Consider the following 19,801-nt stretch of genomic DNA (forward strand, 5'->3'; position numbering starts at 1 on the left):
TACTCTTTCCTGCCCATGGCAGTGGGTCGGACTTGATGATCTGCTCAGGTCCCTTCTGACCCTAGAAACTATGAAACTAGGAATAGTTTAGCTAAGTTTTTGACAAGAATCCAATGTATATTCATCCCAACTTCACTAGAATCGCTACACAGAATTAAGTGTTGTGACAAAAGGCAGAATTTGGTTCTTAAATATGCAGTGTATGAATTTAAAGTTACCAACGAAAAGCTATGCAGTGTCTTTCCAATTACCTGTTCAGGCTTTATATGCCCTGTGGAAATGCTCTTCTCTAAAGAATAAGATCCTGTAGTCATGTATCTGTTCTAGATGCCTTTAAAGCATTTGTGCATTTATAGCGTGGTGGAAATTGCAACCCGACCTGTTTTTGTTGCATATATCAAAGTGTGAATGTTCTGAATTTTCTTTTCTTGTTTTTTGATGCTAAAGACTTTGCATGCCGACAGGATCTTTGTTCGCAGGAGTATCTGCTTAGGCTGAGATCCCAGTCCAGCATTCCATGGCATGCGTGAAGTCAGCAAAGGAGGTTATAATTTTGGGTTGAAAATTAATATTTTGGACCCATGTATTCTTTTTTTATGTGCATGTGAAGCAAGAACAAAGGACCTTTACTAAACTGTTCCTGAGTAATCTACTTGTGCATTGCATGGAACACCAGTTACTTGTGAAAGGTACTTTTGAGGCGAGTTGGAAATCTTGTGACAGTGTAAATGGTCACAGCTTGTTCTAACCAGCTTATCAATCCATGTGTCTCAGAGTATGGCTGAAAATGAAAACCAGTGCCTTATTCCTTAGAATGCGAGACTATCAGTAACATGACTTTTTTTCTGATATTGTGGGTGTTCTTCTCAGTTAAAGAAGCACGGAGAGGTGTGTTCTTTGTGTTTATAATTGGAGATAACCTTGATAACTTGGTCTGTCCTCCCGATCCTTCAACAGACTATTCGCTTTGCATTGAATCTGAAAGAGGTGCTGTTTGCCATCAGCTTCCTGAATAGTGCACAATGGACTCAGAGGCCTTTATAATGTTATGCTGAAAGGAAATCCTCTGGTTGTAGGTTTAGAGCCAAAGGTGTGTATTGTTACTGTAAAGGTGTAGGCAGCATGAGCCCTCGAAAGGGTTGGCTTGTTAGAGGAGTATCTTAGGAGGGAATATTTACACTTTCCAGGCCAAATCCATCAATGTAGCTGTTGCTGCATGTCTGACTTGCACACAATGTTTTTGCAGCTACAGATTGAGTAACAACATAGCCAATTTAAGCAGGTATTTTATTTATTATTCAATGGAGCTACTGAAGCCCAAGGGCCAAGTGACTTGCGCAGGAACATATAATAGATCAACAAAAGATGGGGAAATGTATCCAGGTCTTCTGACTCCCAAGCCCTCTACTCATATGCACAGTGCAGTCTTTTGGGCTAACATATTTTGAAAGAGGCTTGTGATTCATGGCTAGTAGATTGAGCACTGAACAGAGTCTAGGGGGCCTGGCTTCTATTCCCAGTTGGTAAACAGGAGCAAGACACTTGGCCTCCCTGCCTGTTTCCCCAAGTGTAAAATGGGATTCATAATACTGACCTTTGAAATTGTAATTGAAAGGCATTGTGTAAAAGCTGGGCATTGATTACCCTGCAGAAGTCAGGTGTGAAATGTAATCTTGTCCATCAGAAAATCAATCTCCTCTTGTTCATTTAACCCTTCAGTCCAGCCTTTGTTCAACCTGTACTCATTAATCCTAGTGGGTTCCCCTGCACCTCTGTGGCTGGGATTATGACAGTGTCCGGTGAAATTGCCCTACAATTCTTTGCCTGAACAAGCTGGCCGTGTTTTATCCCGTGTGTGTGTATTTTTTTTTTCATATTCATGGCAGTTCAGAACGTGTGCTACCCTTCCCCATGTTCAAGGTCACAGGTAAGGAATTCTGTCTGCAAAATGTCATGTTTCCAGTTTTTCAATAACTTTGCAAAAAAAAAAAAAAAAGCAGCTGAATTGGATATACTCCCCACCTCCTGGCATGGTCTAACTTGTTTTTATTTCAGAAGAAAATTAGCACAAATTAGCTCTCAAAAGCAGAGTTTGGAGTAGTATTTTTGTCGGCTTCCTAAGCTAAAGTAGGAGAGATCCAGGGCGGGAATTCCTAGGCAGGCACTGGGTGCACAAGAAACATTTGGAGGAGCGTTATCAGAAATACGACTGAAATAATGGTGTGAGCATGCATATTGGGGATGTTGTATGGCTCAGTTGCCATCCAGCTTGAAGCCTTTTCCTTTCCAGCAACTTGCATTTGCACATAGTCTGATGATGGGCCTAGCAGTCCTTAGGGGCAGTGTCCTTCCTCATAACCAGTCTGTTGGGTGGACAGACTCAGACCCTGTGCAGAATCCACATCATCGCCTTCTGGACCATCGCACAGTGCTCTCCTCATTTCCACCTGGCCTGGCTGGGGAAGCTGGCAAAGCTGCAAATCGGGGATGGGTGAAGCCCCCCACCCTGCTTGCTTCAACATGGCTGTGAGATGGCATTGCTTCCCCATAGCTAGTTACCAACAGTGGCTTTGTACAGAAATGGCAATGTGGCTCTTCCTTCTGAGCAAATAACAATTGGCAGTAAACTGGCATTTTTCTTAGTAAGATTGGAGAGCAAAGTCTGCCAATCGACCTGCTGCTGCTATTGTAATCGAAGCTCTTCCATCTCCTGGGCTCTCCCCCAGCCTCAGGATTCAGGTGCGCAGCTGATTGCTACAAACCATTAGTTTTGGTATCACTGGTCCTTTGTCATTTTTCATTTTCTATGAAGGTTTCCCATAGAGAGGAGCCTCCTACAGCAAGCTGTGGGTCTTTTTGGGAGCTGCCAGCCAGCAGTGTAAGTAGGTTGGTTTGTCGATAGTTGGCTGCAGCTGCAGTTTCATATTGTTGGAGAGGAGTGAAGTGAATGCAGAGCGTTTCACTCGCTTCCTCCCTGTGTCAGGCAGGTTGGGTCCCCACTTGTACTTGCCAGAAGAACTGTCTTGAAGGGCATCCCCTAGCCCTGTGCTGCTCCTTGTAATCCAGAGTCTCTCTCAGGAGCTGCAGCTCCAGTTTCCTGCTCATCACCAAGCCCTGCCTAACAGAGCATCCACACACTTGGTGCCCTGCCGGCCAGGAGCACTGCGTCCTTCAGACTCCAGGAAGGTTTTTGCATCTAATCCATTTAAAGTGTGAGAGAGCATCTTCTCTCCTCAGCATTCCTGCCATGAGGAGTTTGCAGGAGACGCCACGGTATTGTTGCGCATGTGTAGTGTTTCGTCGGGGCTACCAAGCGTTTCCACATAGCATTTCAGGTGTAGTTTGATTGCAGGTGAGCTTGTCTTTTTCACACTCGAGCTGCAGGTGGTCACTCTGTGTTACGGCTCCACTCTCATGAGATCTATGGTGAAGGGGGCGGGGGCTGATTTTTTTTTTTTTTGTTCCCAAAAAGTCACAGGATTGCATCTGTCTTGTGAGCCACACTTCCTAAGATTGTCAAGCCTGGCTAACCGAATGGCAGGGGTGGGAGCAGGAACTTCAACCCCCAGCCTTAAAAACCAGCTCCAGCATGTATGTACATCTGGGGTAGCTGGGGCTGCTTCTCTGGCTTGAACAAAGACTACTTAGCAGGATTCTTGCTTTTGCTTTCTGAAAATACACCCAAGCTGTAATTTTGCAGGAGGTTAAAAAGGAGAATTGCATGCTGTCCCTGTAACAAACTCTCTCCAGAATGATGAACAGCAAGGAATCGCAGGGCAGTCTGATACATTTCAGATGGCTAAGAGAACTTAAACTGGGGATGTGGCATTTTCTATCCAAAATCAGGGACTATACACCCAAATTGAATTTACTGCAAGGCCAGAGTTCTTGTTTGTTCACCAAAGGATAAACAGTTTAATCGATTCAGTCTAAGCGAGTGTGCCCGCTCGTGCACTTTGCTCCAATGCCAGTAATTTATTTCACTCCTAGTCAAGGCAACTCCCTTTGGCGGTGGAACAAATTTACCAGAAACAATTGGCAAAAATTGAGCCAAGTCATCATGTGCCTGGAGTGTTAGTTTTCTAAAGTATGTACAGGACTCTTCAGGACACCTCCCCGTTGCTCTGAGAATTCGATTGGGATTCTTTTTGTCTTTTTTGGTTGCCTGCTTGCTGTCCATGAGACCAACTGCCAGGATCTCATCACCCAGCAACTTGTATAAAAGACCAGAGTCGCATTGCAAAAGTCAACCAGATCTTCCACTTGACCAATGTCTTCCTCAGCAGACTAGGATGGGGTTTGCAATGCAGTCACAGTGCGTAGCTCTCCCCGGCAGGCATGCTTTGCTCCAGGGAGGTCTCTGAGCTGGGTTGGATCTGTAGCAGCTACACTTCAATAGTGTATTGAGGTTTTAAATCAATCATACAGGCAGTGCAGCAGCCGGTGCTTGTTTTGATATTAAAATCTATTTTGCTTTTGTATTTCTGTGCCTATACTTGCAGGCTTTGATAGTCTTGGACATTTGCAGACTGCCAGCGCAGCACAGAGCTGGAGAGGTTTGGGGTGAGGCAGAAACCAGCAGTAGTTTGCCAGCACAGGCTTCTAACATCTAGAAAAGCCTAGGAGTGGTTTTGGGTTTGTGGTCGAGTGCTTTGTGGTTCATTTGTTAGCTGGGTGGGCAGCCAGGCGTCAGAAGTGAAACCCACTGAGATGCACAGGGCAGCATTTGTGCATCACTGAGTTCTTGGATCTGTTGAGTCTCCCACAGTTTTAAGACCTGCTTCCAGAAGGGCTCTGGATTTTTTATTTCTGTAATAAAAGCAGAGACCTCGTAATCTATCACGCCCTGCTCACGTCTTTGCAGAGAGCGCTGTCTTTGCCAGACAGGGATCACATGCTTTCTTGAGTCGTCATCAGCTAGTCATTTAGGGGGAGGTGTTATTGAGATAAACGCTATCGCTTTCCCCCAGCATTACCACCCCTGCACTCTGTCAGCCTTGAGCTTCAACGTGGAGAGTGGACAGTGAATTATAAATTGGATGTGGAAGCTGAGCACCCGAGATGGCTTTATTAGCCCCCTGGCTGCCTTATTACCTCATTCTAAATCATCACAGGCCCCCTCCATCCCCAAAGTCAGTTAATTAATAAGGTATCTGGTCATTCAGTGAGAAGGGGCTGTAGGGACTCCTTAATGTGCTCCAGGGGGGCTCTTTGAGGAGATTCTTGCAGGGCCCCCCACTAGCTCAGCTTTCCCGTACGAGCGTCACAGCTGAAATGTGAGCGGTGGCAGCACGAACACCACTTCCCTTTTCCCCGTGCCCCACAGGCAGTAAATCAGCTCCTCTAGTGCGTTTTCATGCTTTGCTCCCTCCGTCGGCCACCTGAACCCAAGGTCATTGTGTTAGACTAGTTCCTGGCACCGTGCTCGAAAGCCCTTGCAATGGTCTTGCCGACTGTCTTACAGACCTTCCAGCCCAGACACCCCCTCCCTGCCCCATCCTGCACAGTGAAGAAGCAGATGAAGTTCTGGTTTTTCCCAGGAGTGACATTTATATGGCAGCTTCCATACGAGAGATTAGTGCCTAGTTAAAAGGGGGAGGACATGACCTGAAGTTACTAGGAGTGGGTCCATTGTATTAGGGGGAGGTAAGAGTCCTTCCCCTGTTCTGATAAATCAGACAGGCTTGGCTTCTCTTATCAACCAAGAAGAGATCCTAGGCACCACTGTTGGCTTGGGCAGAGTAGGGAGAGGCAGATTGCTCAGTGGGTCCACTGTAGACCTGGGATAGGCAGCTGAGGGTCAGGAAGCAGCTAGTGTAATCGGAGGAAGAGCTGTCCCGTTCTAGGGATCCCAAGCATGGTGTAATTCAGTGCCTGCATCATCCGTTGCTCAAGGAGCGGAGCAGGACGATGGCTGGAGGATGCAGCCTGGCTGGAATTGCACGTCGCAAGGAGCTTGCACGGCCTCATGCCCTGCTTAGGCCTAGGAAAGGATCCAGGTGCTTTTTGTGCACAGCACCAAGGCTAAAGGAAGGAAGGCGGCTTGTTTCCACCTTTGGATGTATAAAGAGAAACGATCCGGTTGCTGCACTGGCTGTCATTGCTGAACAAAAAATGACTGTTTTTTGCAGGGGCTGCTCCACCACGATTTTCCCCTGCTGCCGTATAGCCAGTGAGCGCTTTAATGGATTTCTTCAATAATATTTTAGGAAGAAGGATTCAGTTTGGTCAGCTCAGCGGCGGCACTCTGAATCCAGGAAGCCAGGCGCAGTCTGCTGCAGTGGGCTTGCTCTGTGATGTTGCAACATCAAAAATTGATTATTTTTTTCCCTATTTTTTTTAACCTGCCTTAGCAACCACATAAACCCTTTCAGAGCTCGTGCCTTTCACTCCTGCTGAGAGCCACTTGTTCCCGCTGCCTTTTAACCTGTAGATAGCGTTTCTACCTTGGCGTCCACTTGAACACATTAGCTGGACTCAGAAGCGACTGCTCCTGGGTGCTGTTGACACAGTCTCCTCTGTGCGTTTTCTCTGTATTGGGATGCAGTAAATCACTTTGCTGGGTAAATGTTTTGGTTGTATTGTGGCGTCTCTCTCCCTGCTACAGAACACAGAGAAACCTGAGAGGTTGGCTTCCGGGAGGTTGCTTTGCTAGCGAAGAATGCACAAGTGCCAGGTAGAGCTGGCTTTATGTGAACATCCAAACTCCTGTCCAGCAATGTTAAATGCATCGGACTGTGACTTTTACCATCCCAGCCAGAAAGTGGAGCTGGGTCTGCATGTGGGAGCCAGTAATTGGTGTATAGCTGTGATTCGCAACCAGGAGGCTGCAAAATACTTTTAAGGATACCTTGGGGTGCAAACGCATAGAGATGATGGATAAGATAAACCAGAGATTTCAAATAGGAGTCCATAGCATCACAAACATTATGCCCTGTTGTGGACTCTCTGAGTTCTTTGCAGCTGAAGAATTGCTCTAGTATTTCTTCTGTAGTCAAAAAATGAGTGAAAGCTCAGAGCTGGCATTTGGCGGGGGGTGCGCTTCAGTGTAGAAAGGTTGAGAATCGCTGGTGTATAGTGACTGCTGAGCAGGGATCCAGGTTCTCCATTTCCCAAGGGGAAATGAGAAAAACACGGATTTCCCCCTTTACTTGAGGAAAGTGTGTGTTTTTCATTTTAACAGAGAAACCCACAGATTTTGCAGCTTTGCACCAAGTGCTCTACTAGCTGGCAGAGTTCCCACCTGCAAAGGGCAGGGAGTGAGAGGAAGGCTGTTGGGCAAGGGGCACTATGTGCATGTATATACACATGGCCCCATGCAGCCTGGAGAGCAGCTCCTACAGGTAGGTCTGGTGTGGCGGGGGCGGGCAGGGGGCACACCGTGGCGCGGAGCTGGCCCCACTCCATGCCTACTGCTCTGTGCTCAGCTTCACTGCAGCAGCTGCTGTCTCCTGCGGGCAGTAGCCAGGGCTCGGGCACTGCTGCAGGGGGCAGGGAGCTGCGGACCCTGGCCCTGTAGCTCTGGCAGCTGGGAGCCCCCTCCGGCAGGGCTGGTCGGAGGGCCAGAGGGCTGTGGGTGGGGGGCAAGGGGCACCAGCAGGGCCAGCAGACTGTGGCTTGGAAGGGAGGAGCCTGGGCCTGCATTCTGCAAGCGAAGGGGGCAGGGAGAGCTCTGATGTCCCATGATGATAAACCCAAAATCAAACACTACAATGTATAGGTATTCAGAATTAATTTTATTACAGAGATTGAGGCACTGGTAGGCTTCCAAATTGCTTTAAAACTGTAAATATATCAAAACATTGTGTTCAGCTGATATCCAGATCTATATATAGATATAGATCTATATATATTAGTGGTGTTTCATTTTAATCATGGAATTTAGAGTTTTAATCAGAAAATTTGCAATTTTTTTATAAGGGAAAACCAAGACTCCAGGTGATGAGCTTGGGTGTATATTACAGGATGTTCCCAACATCTCTAGTAGCAGGTGCTCAGCTGAGATTAGGGCCATGTTATGCTGCTTCTACAGTGTAGACCATTTCTGAAGAGCATGCAGCCCAAATGCAACCAGAGAGTGGCACCATGACAGCTTTCCCAGTGCTGTGAGCTGTTTGCTGGCCACCAGGTGCAGACTGCGAGCACTCACCTTGAAGCCCTAGAGCAAGAGTCCTGTGGAGGGGCCAAGTGAACTTTTATTTATGTGGAGTTTCTTCCTTTGATTGAGAAGAGAAACCCTTTACCAGCGCATAAAGGCCAAGGCAGGAGGCGTTTCCTGTAACAAAGCTGCAGCTAATAGCCCTCTGCTTTTCCTCAGGCTGTCAGTGCTCAGAACCCATCATTAATCCCTGAGAATGACCTCCCCCTCCATCATTTGTTCCTGAAGTGATCTTGAACTAATGTGCACCAGGAGGGGAGCTACAGTAACTTTATTTCCTTAATGCTGTTACCCTAATTACATCCTTAAAAAGTGTGTGACCGCAACAGCACAATTAAAGCAAGTGTCTATAAAATGACAGCAGGTAGGGCAGGAGGTTTTAGTGCTCATCTGCTGACGTTACAGCATGCGAGAGCTTGGGAAACTCCGTCAAAGAATAAGCAGGTTGCAGAGTCAACACCAGCCCTCCTGGGAAAGACAGAGGTCAGAGTGTGGCGTGGGGTACCTGCTCTGTGGCATCCCAGCACACAACATGCAGTCGCCCCCAGTGGCCAGATGGGACCTCAACTTCCAAGAGACGGCTGGGTGCTCTGTGCATGGGCAGAGCTGGAAAAAGGAGAATTTTTTTTTTTTTTTTGCCCTTAGCTTTGCACTTTACTACATTCCTGACCTGGGTTATTGAGTCTTTTCTTCTGTAAACCCCCACTGTAGGATCGTGCAACTCCTTATTCGATCTATGCATCTGTAAAAGGGTTCATTAAGCAATTTTCTGTAGCTAGGAGCTGTGCTTTACAAAGCTGCCTTTATTCCAGGCTCTGCTGTTGACTTGTGACCTTAAGGAAGGTACTTAAGCTCTGCCTCTTTCCCCATTTCAGAGGTATTTGCCTGTTTTTGTCTGTGCCTGGGTGCACACAGCTGTCTAAGTAGCTACTATTACCTTACTTGGAGCTAGTGTTTCAGCTGCAGACTGTAGTAGGCCCTAAACTGTTTGGCGATGATATAGTTCGGCATTTGCTTGCATATGCTTGACCAGAGTCTGGGTAAGAAAAGCAGCAGCACAGGAAATGAGCAGGCGAGAGAATGTCATAGGTGAGAAGAATTTAAAAGGTAGGAGAGAGAGAGGTCAAAGGTAGTCTGCTTACAGTCACTTTAAAGTGCATTTAGTGGGTTTATGCCACATAGAGCTGGTTTAGAGCAAGGCGTAGCTTAAATGAGGGCTAAAATTAGACCTATTAATATCAATGGTGAGCGAAACCCACTAGACACCATTATATATTTTCTACCCATATTAACCATTTTTTGAAGTCAAACTGTGTAATCAAGCATAAAAAATCCAGCTCTTCTAAACCGGCTGATATAGATATAAAATTAGCTGGTATCGTTGTATTGGATCTGTATCAGCACTGACATGGGAGCTCATTGGATTATCAGTTGCAGCTGGAATAATGCGTTTTCCTGCAAAAGAAGGGCTCAGCTTTGTGTAGCGCAGCCGTAAATCAGGTCTCAGTCGTGCAGATAAAATGACCTAACCCAAACACTGCGTCAGGATCAGATGTCAGCCCTCCGGCAGCCTTGGGCCTTGGCTCCGTGTGCAAACAGGCCGTGTGGGACACAACGGATGTTCCCGTTCCTTTGGCAAAGGCGCCCTTTTCCTGTGGTACTAGGGATTAGGCCACTTGCAGCCAGCACTAGGCATGGCTTTGCTTGAAGGTTTTACATTGTAGGGGCTTCTCGGTGCTGCAGGGGATGTTTTCTGATAGCTGTGCACGAGGGTTTGAAGTGGAGATTGTGGTGCCGGTGGCTGGACTCGATGGCCTTGGTGGCTCCTTCCCAGCTTTGTAGCCCTTCATGCATTTGCATTGTTGCTGCCTTACCCATCCCTGTGACTGAATTCAAGCGCTGTGTGTTCAGGATCAGGTTGGAGCCGCGGGACCTGCTGTAGCCTGAAACCTAGAGCACCAGGAAAAGGCAACCAACAAGGCTGTAGGCAGAAAATCACCCCGTAGGAGCCACATGTTTGTGGGATGCTCGAGTTTAGTCATTTCACTCCCGAAACCTGAATTCCTATTGAATTCCCCAGGCTCAGGCACCCGCGGGAGGGGCTGGGCAGTCCCACCAGTTCTCTCCTCCTGCAAAACCCCTTGGTAAGTTTTCAGTGCTGCCAGTGGGAAATACCATGGGGTTTCTTACCTAGAAGTTGTAGACCAGGCTAATCCAAAGTGGGAGTGGGCACGGGGGGAATAAACACAGGAAGCCACAACGTCATCCTTCCACCTTCCTTTTCTAATCGCAGCTACACAGCAAAGCTGGTAAACATGCGGTGAGCCAGGTGCTCTTTAAAAAGCCCTGAAAGCAGCCTTGAAGCAATTGTGTCTGGAGGTATTTTAAGCTTCCCTGTCTTGTCTAGATGAGCCTGTCATGACAGCTCCCAAAATCGAATGCGTCTGAAGACTTCAGACAATAATCACACAATTTTCCCCCTTTGCAATGGTGGATGGCGCCAGAACAAAGTACTGAATGGGAGGCATTCATCTGCCACCGTGTCTCTGGCTACATTGCATTATGCCCCTGATGCGACTCAACGTGAATCCCCGAAGTGCAAAGCTTAATTGCAACATGCCAGTCACTTAATTTGTTTCAGGTTCATGTATATATTTTCCTAATTAGTTTTTTCTCCAACAGTCGTTTGCTGCGTTGCCGGCTGCAATCATTAAAGCTCCTTACTGCTGTCTCAGGCAGAACAAAACCATGGGCAGCATCTGGACAGCAGCATTTCTCTCTAAAGGAGCAAAAGAGCAGGTTTAAGCAACGCCCAATGCTTCAGTCCACAGGGTCTGCCCTCTGCCTGCCCACGGCAGACGGAGGCCATGGTGTAACCAATTTCCTTTCTTAATTCCCAGGGATTTGACCCCCCTGAAGTATGCCTAGCCTTAGGCAGCTGTCCCAGTTTTTAAAATCAGCAGCAGCTCTGAAAAACTGCAGTCAGAAAACACATCCTATTACAGAGCTGTCCCAAAGGCATCTGAGTGGGGCTGCACTGAGCTAACAGGTGAGGGGCTGGAGCTGCCGGGCTCCCATAGATGAGGTCTAGGCAGGGTGTCTGCAGGGCAGATCACACCAGCGCATGCCTAGACCTTCCACCCTGGCCATGTACCTCAGTGCAGGGCAGCAGCAAACCCTGCTATTCCACTCCCACAAGTCTGCAGTGCAGCACAGGTCTCCCCTGCGGAGCTGGAGCCCCCGCACCTCTGCACATGCACCTCCGTGTTAGCTTGCCTGACCCCCTCCATCCTGTAATGGGGGTAGCAGAAGTGTGCACAAACCCAGGGTTGCGTGCCCCACCCAGGGAAGTGGGGCTGGACCCCATTGAGCTCCCACCCTAATTAAGACACGATCCAGGGTCTGCAGTGGCAAGGGATGCTATGGGTTTGAATCTCCTGTTTGAAGTCCAGGCAAATGGCTGCAAAGGTCTGATCCCTGTGTAGGCTGGGTTCAGAATCGATCACTGCTAATGGAAATCCACTGTGGGTTCATTGCTTGTTGTTAGCTTGGCCCCATCCCTCAAGTTTCTCTGATCCTGGATAATCAGCAGATAGAGCCTGTAACCGTGTAACACAGCCAGCAGTCGGCATCATGGAAATAGACTTTCAGGCTCACACAAAAGGTAGTTGGGCTTCCCCTTTCTCTGTAGCTGGGGGCATGGTCCTTTACCTGGGATTGCTGAAGCATACATATTTACAACCTTTTATAGAAGCAGGACATTGGCTGCCGTGGTCTCCCTGTTCTACCTGCGGCAGGTTAAGGAGGGTGTTATATCTTGTGTCAGGCTTGACAGTAGTTTTTCCAAGATGGTGGATTGTCTGGGATGGTTTGGATAGCAATGATCCTGCCTCAGGCAGGGGGTGGACTCGATGTCCTCTGGAGGTCCCTTCCACCCCTGCTTCTCCATGATTCTCCTTCTCCCTGGCTCTTCCTCAGCTGACCTGGCTAGGACTCCATTGGTTTCCATGCCTAGAATCGTCTTAGCCACGTCCAGCGTTACCCAAACTCCTGACTTCTATGGCTCCAGTGCAAACCCACGGCCGCACCACCTTTGCTGCTGCTCTGGAACAACAGCCAAGGAAATGCGTGTCGATTGCTAGCACTACCCGCTGCCCACCTCTTGCAAGAGTCCCACGCCATCCCCACGAGAGAGGCCTGCTCTTTTGTCCTAGTGCTGGGATTGCCTCCTAGATGGAGACAGGATGCAGCTAACATTCCCTTCATTTTGTGCCCATCTCTTCCTCTGACTTGTGTGACCTTTCCCTCTGTGTGAAATGCTTGTCTTCTGTAGGGGGGAGGCTGTAAAGTGCCTGGGCGCTGAAGGGCAGAAGAGAGGTGTGAGATGTTTTTGGAGCAGGCTGGGCTGTGAAGTAGCGGCGCTGGTAAACATCACTCCAAGGCTACTGCTGAGCTTATCGGCTTCTCTTCCTGCGGGTGGAGGTGGGGGTACCAGATGGGTATCATGGAGGGGGTTCGTGCCTAGCTCCGTAACCTCTCCCTGGCAAAAGGGAGGAGGAACAATTGATTTTTGCCTCTGAACAGCTCCAGGGCCAAGTCCAATTTCTCCAGCTTGACCAGGTGCAGGGCAGCAAATGGGTTAAAATCTGTCCATGCCAGAGCCCAGCGTATGAATACAAATGAAGCCAGGCGTTGGTTTTCAGTATGTAAGCTGCTCCCCGAAGGTGCCACTGCTTTCCCCCATTTGCTTTTCTGACAGCCAGGGCCTCGGGCTTGCTATTTATAGAAAGTCATTGAGAAAATCAGCAGAGCGTGAACTGCGCCGCTTCGGCTGGAGCCTCCACAATGGGATTGATGGGCTCTGCAGCGCGGGGAAGCAGTGAATGCCGCTGGCCTGCTCAGCCCAGGGGTGTGCACGCGTCACGCTCACTCCATTTTAAATGCCTGAGCTCCCTCCCCGCCAGCTTGTGCCAAGAGAAGCCAGGCAGACAAAGGGGGTAGCCGCTTTGGAGAGCTCTGGCAGGCCAGTTGAGCCTTCAGCAGAGGGATGCTCAGGCTGGATCTCAAGCCTATCCACAGCCTAGATTTCGCAGCAGGGTGGGACAGGTGGGGGGCACAATGCTGTAAACGGGTCATGAATACTTATGGCGGATGGCCGGTCATCAGGGGATGCGGCAGGGCAGCCATCCCAGAGTTGGCGCTTGAATCCATAGGACCAGCTTACAGCATGCATGCCCTGTCCTCCTGTGTCAAGGTGCTCCAGCCTCAGAGCGCCCTTCTCCCAGGGCCTGCGGGCTGATTGCAAACAGCTGCTTAGGTGTCCCTGGGTTTGCGCAAGAAAAATGGGCCACGGAGGGGAGGCTGGAGGGGCTCTGTGCTTGGTTTTGCTGGGGGTGGGTGGGCACTCATTTCCCAACTGCCCCCAAGAGCTGGATCAGGAGCTGCTGTCTTCTCAGAGCAGCGAGGTGGAGGCCGATCTCTCCCTGGGAGGCTTTAAAGGAGAAGCAGCGTGGGTTTCACAGCCAGGCTGTACCACAGCCCTAAGCAAGGGATCAAAGAGCTGCCCAGAAAGGGATGCAGAAGGCGGTGGTCTGGCCCCCTTGCCTTTGAGAAGGGTCAGGTTGGTGGGAAGATCCTTGCCAGAGGAAATCTCCTCTCAAAAGCCTGCTGCAGCTGGGGCTTAGCCAGGACCCAGCTGCAGCAGCTTTGCAAAACTGCAGACAGACCAGCCCTGGCCTCAACACTGCGAAGGCGATAGGTGTCCATGGTCAATGCGGCACTGCTGGAAAGATGACTCTTGTTCTCCCCCATTTTGGTAATTTCCCATAGCAAAGACTTCCAGTGAACTGGGGGGAAGCGCTGTGTGTATAAAAGCGTTTGTGCACTCTGGCGCTGCTTTGTGATCGAACGCTTTTTTTTGTCACAGTACAAAGGGCTGTAGCTTCTCCTGTGAGCGTGCATTGGAAGTGCAGGACTTGTCTAGCCTGCTTTTCCCAGAAGTGCTCTAGTGTCTGGGTCACCATGGAGTTAGTTGGGTGTTTGGGGTAATGCACAGTGCAAGGCTTGAGCAGGCAGAAAGCATCTCTAGCGAGGCTGCTCCAGCCCCGAAGGTGAGGGATGTGGCTGTGAACCCAGATGTTTAAAGGGGAGCTCCCCAGCACTCCTGGGGAAAGCTGTGCACTCCCTGTGCATCTCCAAGTCTGCCGGGAAGGGCAGGGAAGTGAGATGTGGGGCTCCTTGCGATGCCAAAGAGGGTGCAGGGGATTGAAGCTGGTCAGAGTCTCCTCCACACTGGGGGCTTGCTCTGATCTCAGCAATCTGCTGCAGCCGCCTCAGAGCAGCACCCACGCAGAGATGGACAGGGCTGCTGTGCTCCAGCCCTTGTGCTGGTAGCCCGAGGGCTGCAGCCAGAGCTGTGCAGCTGCCCAGAGCAAGGGGGCCAGTCCCGGCTCCACGTGCTGCTACTACAGGTGCCCTGTTCCTAACCACCAGTCTTCTCTTCCCCTCTGCAGGCTGCAGCGTACGCATCAGAGGACGGGGTCCTCAGTGAGGCCATGATCGATGCCCGCGTGGCTGACGCTGTGCAGCAGCACAAACAGAAGATGGAGTGGCTGAAAGCAGAGGCTGCAGAAATGGGCAAGCAGCCCGGCAAGGACCGGCTGATACCTTTCCCCACGGGGACCTCTGTGTGAGAAGCGGCCTGCAGGCGCCAGACTCGCATGCGTGGGGTTGGGGGAGGCCCGGCCCGGAGGCCTGCTGGGCACACGTGTCCCTGGAATCATGTCAGGGTGAGGGGCGGCCATCGCTGCTGGAGGGGGCACCGCCTGCCTCCCCCCTCACCATTTTATACCTCGAGGTAGCACCAGAGATTATGGTGGTTTGGACGAAGCCAGTGCCTCCCATTAAAGGAGCCCCCTGCCAAAGTGCCATTGCCCGACTTGTGCCCCTCTGCCGCCGCATGCTCGGAGCCCCAAGGTCGGACCCCAGTGCCCCGAATTCCTCCCATGCTCCAGTGGGGCTCGGGGCAGGTTTGGGAGCAGTGTGGGGATATGGCTGTGGCCCATGGGCTTGGGGCTCCAGGGCTGCCAGCCTGGCATGCTCACGGGGGTGACACTCACCCACGTGCCAGAGCCACTGTGGGGCCATGGCGTGGCAGGGTGGGGGGTGCCAAAGCAGGGGGGTCTGATGCACAGGAGGGCAGGAGCTGCTAGAAACCATTGGGAGGTTTTCTTTAATGGTGGGAAGAAAAACACGAGTTCGTCCTGGTGAGGGGAGAACAGCAGGCGCTCCCTTCTGGGGGCTAGGCCCCAAGGGGCTGAAGTCGGTTGTGCTGAGTGGGGTTTGCTCGGGCAGTGGAGCATGTGCGGAGCAAGGGTCTGCTGGCAAATCTAGGGCTGGTCCCAGACAAAGCGCTCTTCTACCCCAAGCGCTCTGTCTCGGCCTGAGCTGCCCAAGGGCAGGGGTAGCATTTCCAGCTATGGCTCTTGTCGGTTCATTTCCCCAAGTGGCCGCATAGCCCTGGTACAGACAGGCTTTTAGGATTGTGCCAGGCTCTCACGCAGCCAGGTTAGATGCTTCTGCAGCAGCTGAGTCTGCCCCACCGGTGAGGCATGTTGGGAATAGACCCCACGTTTGCGTGGCCTCTCTTGGAAGGAGGGGAGAGCTCTCCCTGTCTTGGAGCCTTGAGACCAGGACTTGAAACCCTTTGTGAGCCAGCTGGGCCCCTCAGCTCGTCTCCTCCCTGGGCCAAAAAGCCAACCAGGTTGCCTGTACTGGCCACTTTGCAACAGAGGGTATTTCCCCCTGACAGGGACAGGACAGAGCCCTCCCTAGCAGTGATGTTCCTTCTGTTTGTTCACGTGGCCACTGGGCTCTGCCCTCCTTCCCAGGGTGAACCCAACAGCTGCAAGCTCCTGTTTGAAGGGAGCAGCCCACCCAGTGTCATCAAGCCCCTGCAGTGGAGGAGGCCTCCTCCAGCAGAGCGTGTGGGTACCAGCCAGCACTGCTGCTGCTGCTTTAAACCAGGTCTTTTAAGGAATCCATCTTGGAGGCCTGTGCTGAGCTCCCAGCCTCTAGGAGCTGTGATTTCATGCCCCGCTGCCTGCTGAGTAGCTGTCCCAGTTGCCGTCACCGCTGCTGTTAATCAGGCTAGAACGTAGGCGCAGGGGGAAATTGAAGTGAGGGGATGCTGGGTTGCATTCACCTCTTTGCCCAGCGGCAGTTTAGGGCCCAAGACCTCTTCGCCTTCCCCAGCCTCAGCCTGCCCCATCTTTGAGTTTAGCTTGCTGTCAGCTTTGGGAATAATTGATGCCTTGGGAGGAGGCAGCAGCAGCTGCCTGGCAGTGTAACACTGTACGGGGCTGACCTGGCCTCGAAGGGGTGAGGTGACCTCCCCTCTGCAACATGGTGTGAGCGATGAGCTAGCGGCACTTTGTTAACACAGGTTATTCTACTGGAGAGCGACACTGGACGCAGACGGATCCAGGGCCATCCATCACGCCTGGGCAGCGCAATGAAGTGTCGTCCGTGCATGCGAGCATTGGAGCCGGGAGACAGATTTATAATGCGGTCGTTTATCTCTTCCCCCTCCCTCTCCGCCAGCCTTTACAGTGTTTGCTTTTGAACAGCAGCTGGAGGGAGAAGAGATCCATCAGGCAAGGCAGAGGGAGCTGGAGATGCCCACGGGCTGTGTCTAACCCAAGCCTGCCTAGATCGTGCAACTGTTGGGCGGTGGAGATGCTTTACAAGTGCCAGTCGCTGGACTGGGCAGGAGGTGGTATACGCTTTCCTCTTCCCTCAGCTAGAGAATAGTCGTGCTGAGGGGGCCTTTTCTGCCTGGCTCTGTCCCTAAGCCCCTCGGCCAAGAGACCAAGGCTGGCATAGGTCCTGCTTCCCCTCTGCTGTAGTCGAGGCTGAGCTGCCCGCATGTAGAGGGCTATGAGAGGACCAGAGGATCTCTGGGGGGCTGAGCCGTGAGGCTTTGCCCAGATTTGTGGGCTTAGGGCACTGGGCACTCAGTGTGACGCTGGCATCTCTAGTCCTGTCTTCCCCACCTCTGCAATAGGTGGGTGGCCGAGGCCCGGCTGCTCCGGAGCCCAGTGCCAGCTGAAAGGCCTGAGCAGACTGGCTTCCCCACACACACAAGGCTCTCCCAACCCAGCCATGTCTCCCGGGCCCTTCAGCTGGGCCATGAGCTGAGCTTGGACTGGGTGGCATTTGCCTGCAGTAGCTTGGTTACACTCTGCCCGCCACGGGCCAAGAGCATGTACTGCCAGGCAAGCCCCGGTGCCATTCGAAGGGCCCTGAGGGGGCTGCTGTGGCCATGGGGCTGACTGCAGTCCTTGGGCATGGGGCCCGGCTGTTTCCCTGGCAGGGCAGAGGTTTGCTCTGTACTGCCCAGGCCATAGCTGTGCAGGGACTGACGTGGCCTTGGACAGAATAACTGGCCTTACAGGCCCCTTGGCTTCCTCATGTTTCTGCTTCGGGGCAGGTAAAGGTTGGGGCCTTTACAGTGGGACACCAGGGAAGTAGCTACGTCCGTGTGACGCCCCATGTCTGTGAGTTGGTTGGCCTGCTTCGAGCCTGGGCATGCATGGGTGCCTCTTCCTTTGGGCTGAGGTTACCCATGTCCTGGCTATTCTCTCCACCAGCCTCTAGCAAAGCAGGACGCAGCCATGCTGGGCAGAGTGCTCCATCCAGCCAGGACCGGCTCCCAGCCCAGGCCCGGGCCGGTTCAACGCCCTCCCAAAGCTGCAGTTTTCATCTTGCCTCACTGTGCATCCTGCGTGTGAAATGCCCCATCCTGCACAGCCCATGCCTCCCAGAGCAGCGTGTAGCAAGACCTAGAGCCAGGCGCCAATGCATCTCAGCTAGAAGGGGAGTGCTGCCTGCTCCCTTGACTGCCTCCGTGAGCCAGGTCGCCTCTGCCACTGCCTTGGGAGCCAGGTCTCAGCCCCTGCAGCCTCCAGCAAAGGTGAGTGACACTCCTGGAGCAATGGGGTGGGAGCAGTTCTTGCTGGTCCCTTCAGATCTGCGTCGCCCCAGATGCTTGCAAGAACCAAGGCAGGGCCTGCAGCTGCCTTGCACCAAGGACCCTTTTGACACAAGGTGAGAAGGAGCATCCCATCCTGTATGCTTGGGATGTGGCCAGCTAGCAGGTGGCTGCTCAGAGCTCTGCTGCCTGTTGTGATGAAGTCCCCACCCCATTAGCCCTCACCGCTGAGGACAACTAAGAACATGGGGCAGGGAGAGGTTTAAAGAAGTTTAATTCGGTGCAAGGGGGGTCAGTTCTCAGGGAGAACTGGAAGCTAAGGGGCATGAAGGAAACCCCAAGCTACAGGCCTCACCTTCCAGCCCCACCAGGGCCCTTGCATGCAAGCTCTGCTGGCACAGGGCTGGCAGCACTGACCGGTGCAGGAGCTGGGCCTTGTTCAGCTCCATGCCAGCTGAACGCTCCCAGGAGACGAGACGAGCCGAGCCAAGCCCGGCTTGGCTGGAGAACATGCGTGTGCCTGGATACAGCCCAAGCTGAGACATGAGCTGCCTGATCCATGCGACGGGACAGAAAGCTGCGTGGGGGCCCCTCCAACGCTGCTGACACTTGTGGTTGCACTATCAGCATCTCCCGGGCTAATGAGATGCGAGGCCCAGCGAAGGCTGCCCATGGGGCAGCCTCAGACTCTCAGGAACCCCAGATGTGTCCCTTGTGCCCCATTTCAGCTGAGCAACATGCAGAGAAGCTCTTCCACGTTCACAGCTCCTCAAACCTCAGATGAGCCCCACGGGTGAAGGGCCCAGCTGCTGTCAGCTCCCAGCCCTCGCTCTGCAGCTGGAGTGAGTTTTCCCCGCGGTGTCTGCTGTAGCCGGAGGATCTGAATTTCTCCTCCGCTTGGGCATTTTTTTCTCCGCTCTTTGATGTCACATTTGGTCTCATCTGAGCCGGAAGAGCCCATGCCCCAGAGCTGCCTGCCTGCGTGCGGATGACAAATCAGCCACGAGCTTTTCCATGGGGGTCGGCAAAACCCTCCCTCGGTGCTTTCAGAGACGGCGGCAGGGCATTTGGAGAAGAGACGGGCAGCAGCTAGAGGTACGTGCTGCCAGGGTAGTTAACGTACATGATTCCCCATACACGGTGCCTGCATCCTAGCCCTGATGCCTGGCCCTGGTTTCTGTACGCCCAGCTCTGCTAAGGCACCTCGTTCCTCCCTTGCATGCTTCAGAAAGACTTGGGTTGAGTCTATGCTGCAACGTTTTGCTGCCGTCACTCAGCTTCGCAGGTCAAGAAGAAGGTCACCTCCGTCCCTGTCCTAGCCATGCTTTCAGAAGCCCCTGTGTCTTGCAACTCATGCTGGCAAAAGAGGCCTAGCTTGGCTAGCCCAGCAAAGCCACTGGAGCATCCACACCTTGAACACTGTGCCCACTTCTGGTCCCCACCTCAGAAAGGACATAGAAGATGGTCCAGAGAAGGGCAGCAAGGACAATCAGGGCTACGGAGGGACTTCCATGGGAGGAGATACCGAAGAGGCCAGGCCTGTTCAAGCAGGAGCATGAGAAAAAGGATTACAAGATACTAAATGGTGAAGAGAAAGCAAATAGAGACAGTAATATTTACTCTCTCTCACCAGACAAGGGGGGGGGGGGGGG

At 52.0% G+C, this 19,801-nt stretch overlaps 2 protein-coding genes across 2 annotated transcripts in view; one reads left to right on the plus strand and one right to left on the minus strand.

Annotated features, from left to right (window-relative positions):
• The window catches only part of ATAD3A (ATPase family, AAA domain containing 3A), a 64,329-nt gene extending 49,247 nt beyond the window's left edge, over nt 1–15,082 (plus strand). Inside the window, exon 15 of the mRNA XM_019511854.1 lies at nt 14,671–15,082. Coding sequence (XP_019367399.1) covers nt 14,671–14,850 — 180 coding nt within the window. The 3' untranslated portion in view covers nt 14,851–15,082. The remainder of the gene's footprint in view (nt 1–14,670) is intronic.
• Nucleotides 15,083–16,283: 1,201 nt separating this feature from the next.
• TMEM240 (transmembrane protein 240) overlaps nt 16,284–19,801 on the minus strand; it is a 34,497-nt gene continuing 30,979 nt past the window's right edge. The window contains exon 5 of the transcript XR_002096385.1: nt 16,284–16,294. The gene's annotated coding sequence lies outside the window, so the exon portion shown is untranslated. The remainder of the gene's footprint in view (nt 16,295–19,801) is intronic.

Source organism: Gavialis gangeticus, unplaced genomic scaffold, assembly GCF_001723915.1.
Source record: "Gavialis gangeticus isolate Ggan-Ray unplaced genomic scaffold, GavGan_comp1, whole genome shotgun sequence".
Classification (NCBI taxonomy): domain Eukaryota; kingdom Metazoa; phylum Chordata; order Crocodylia; family Gavialidae; genus Gavialis; species Gavialis gangeticus.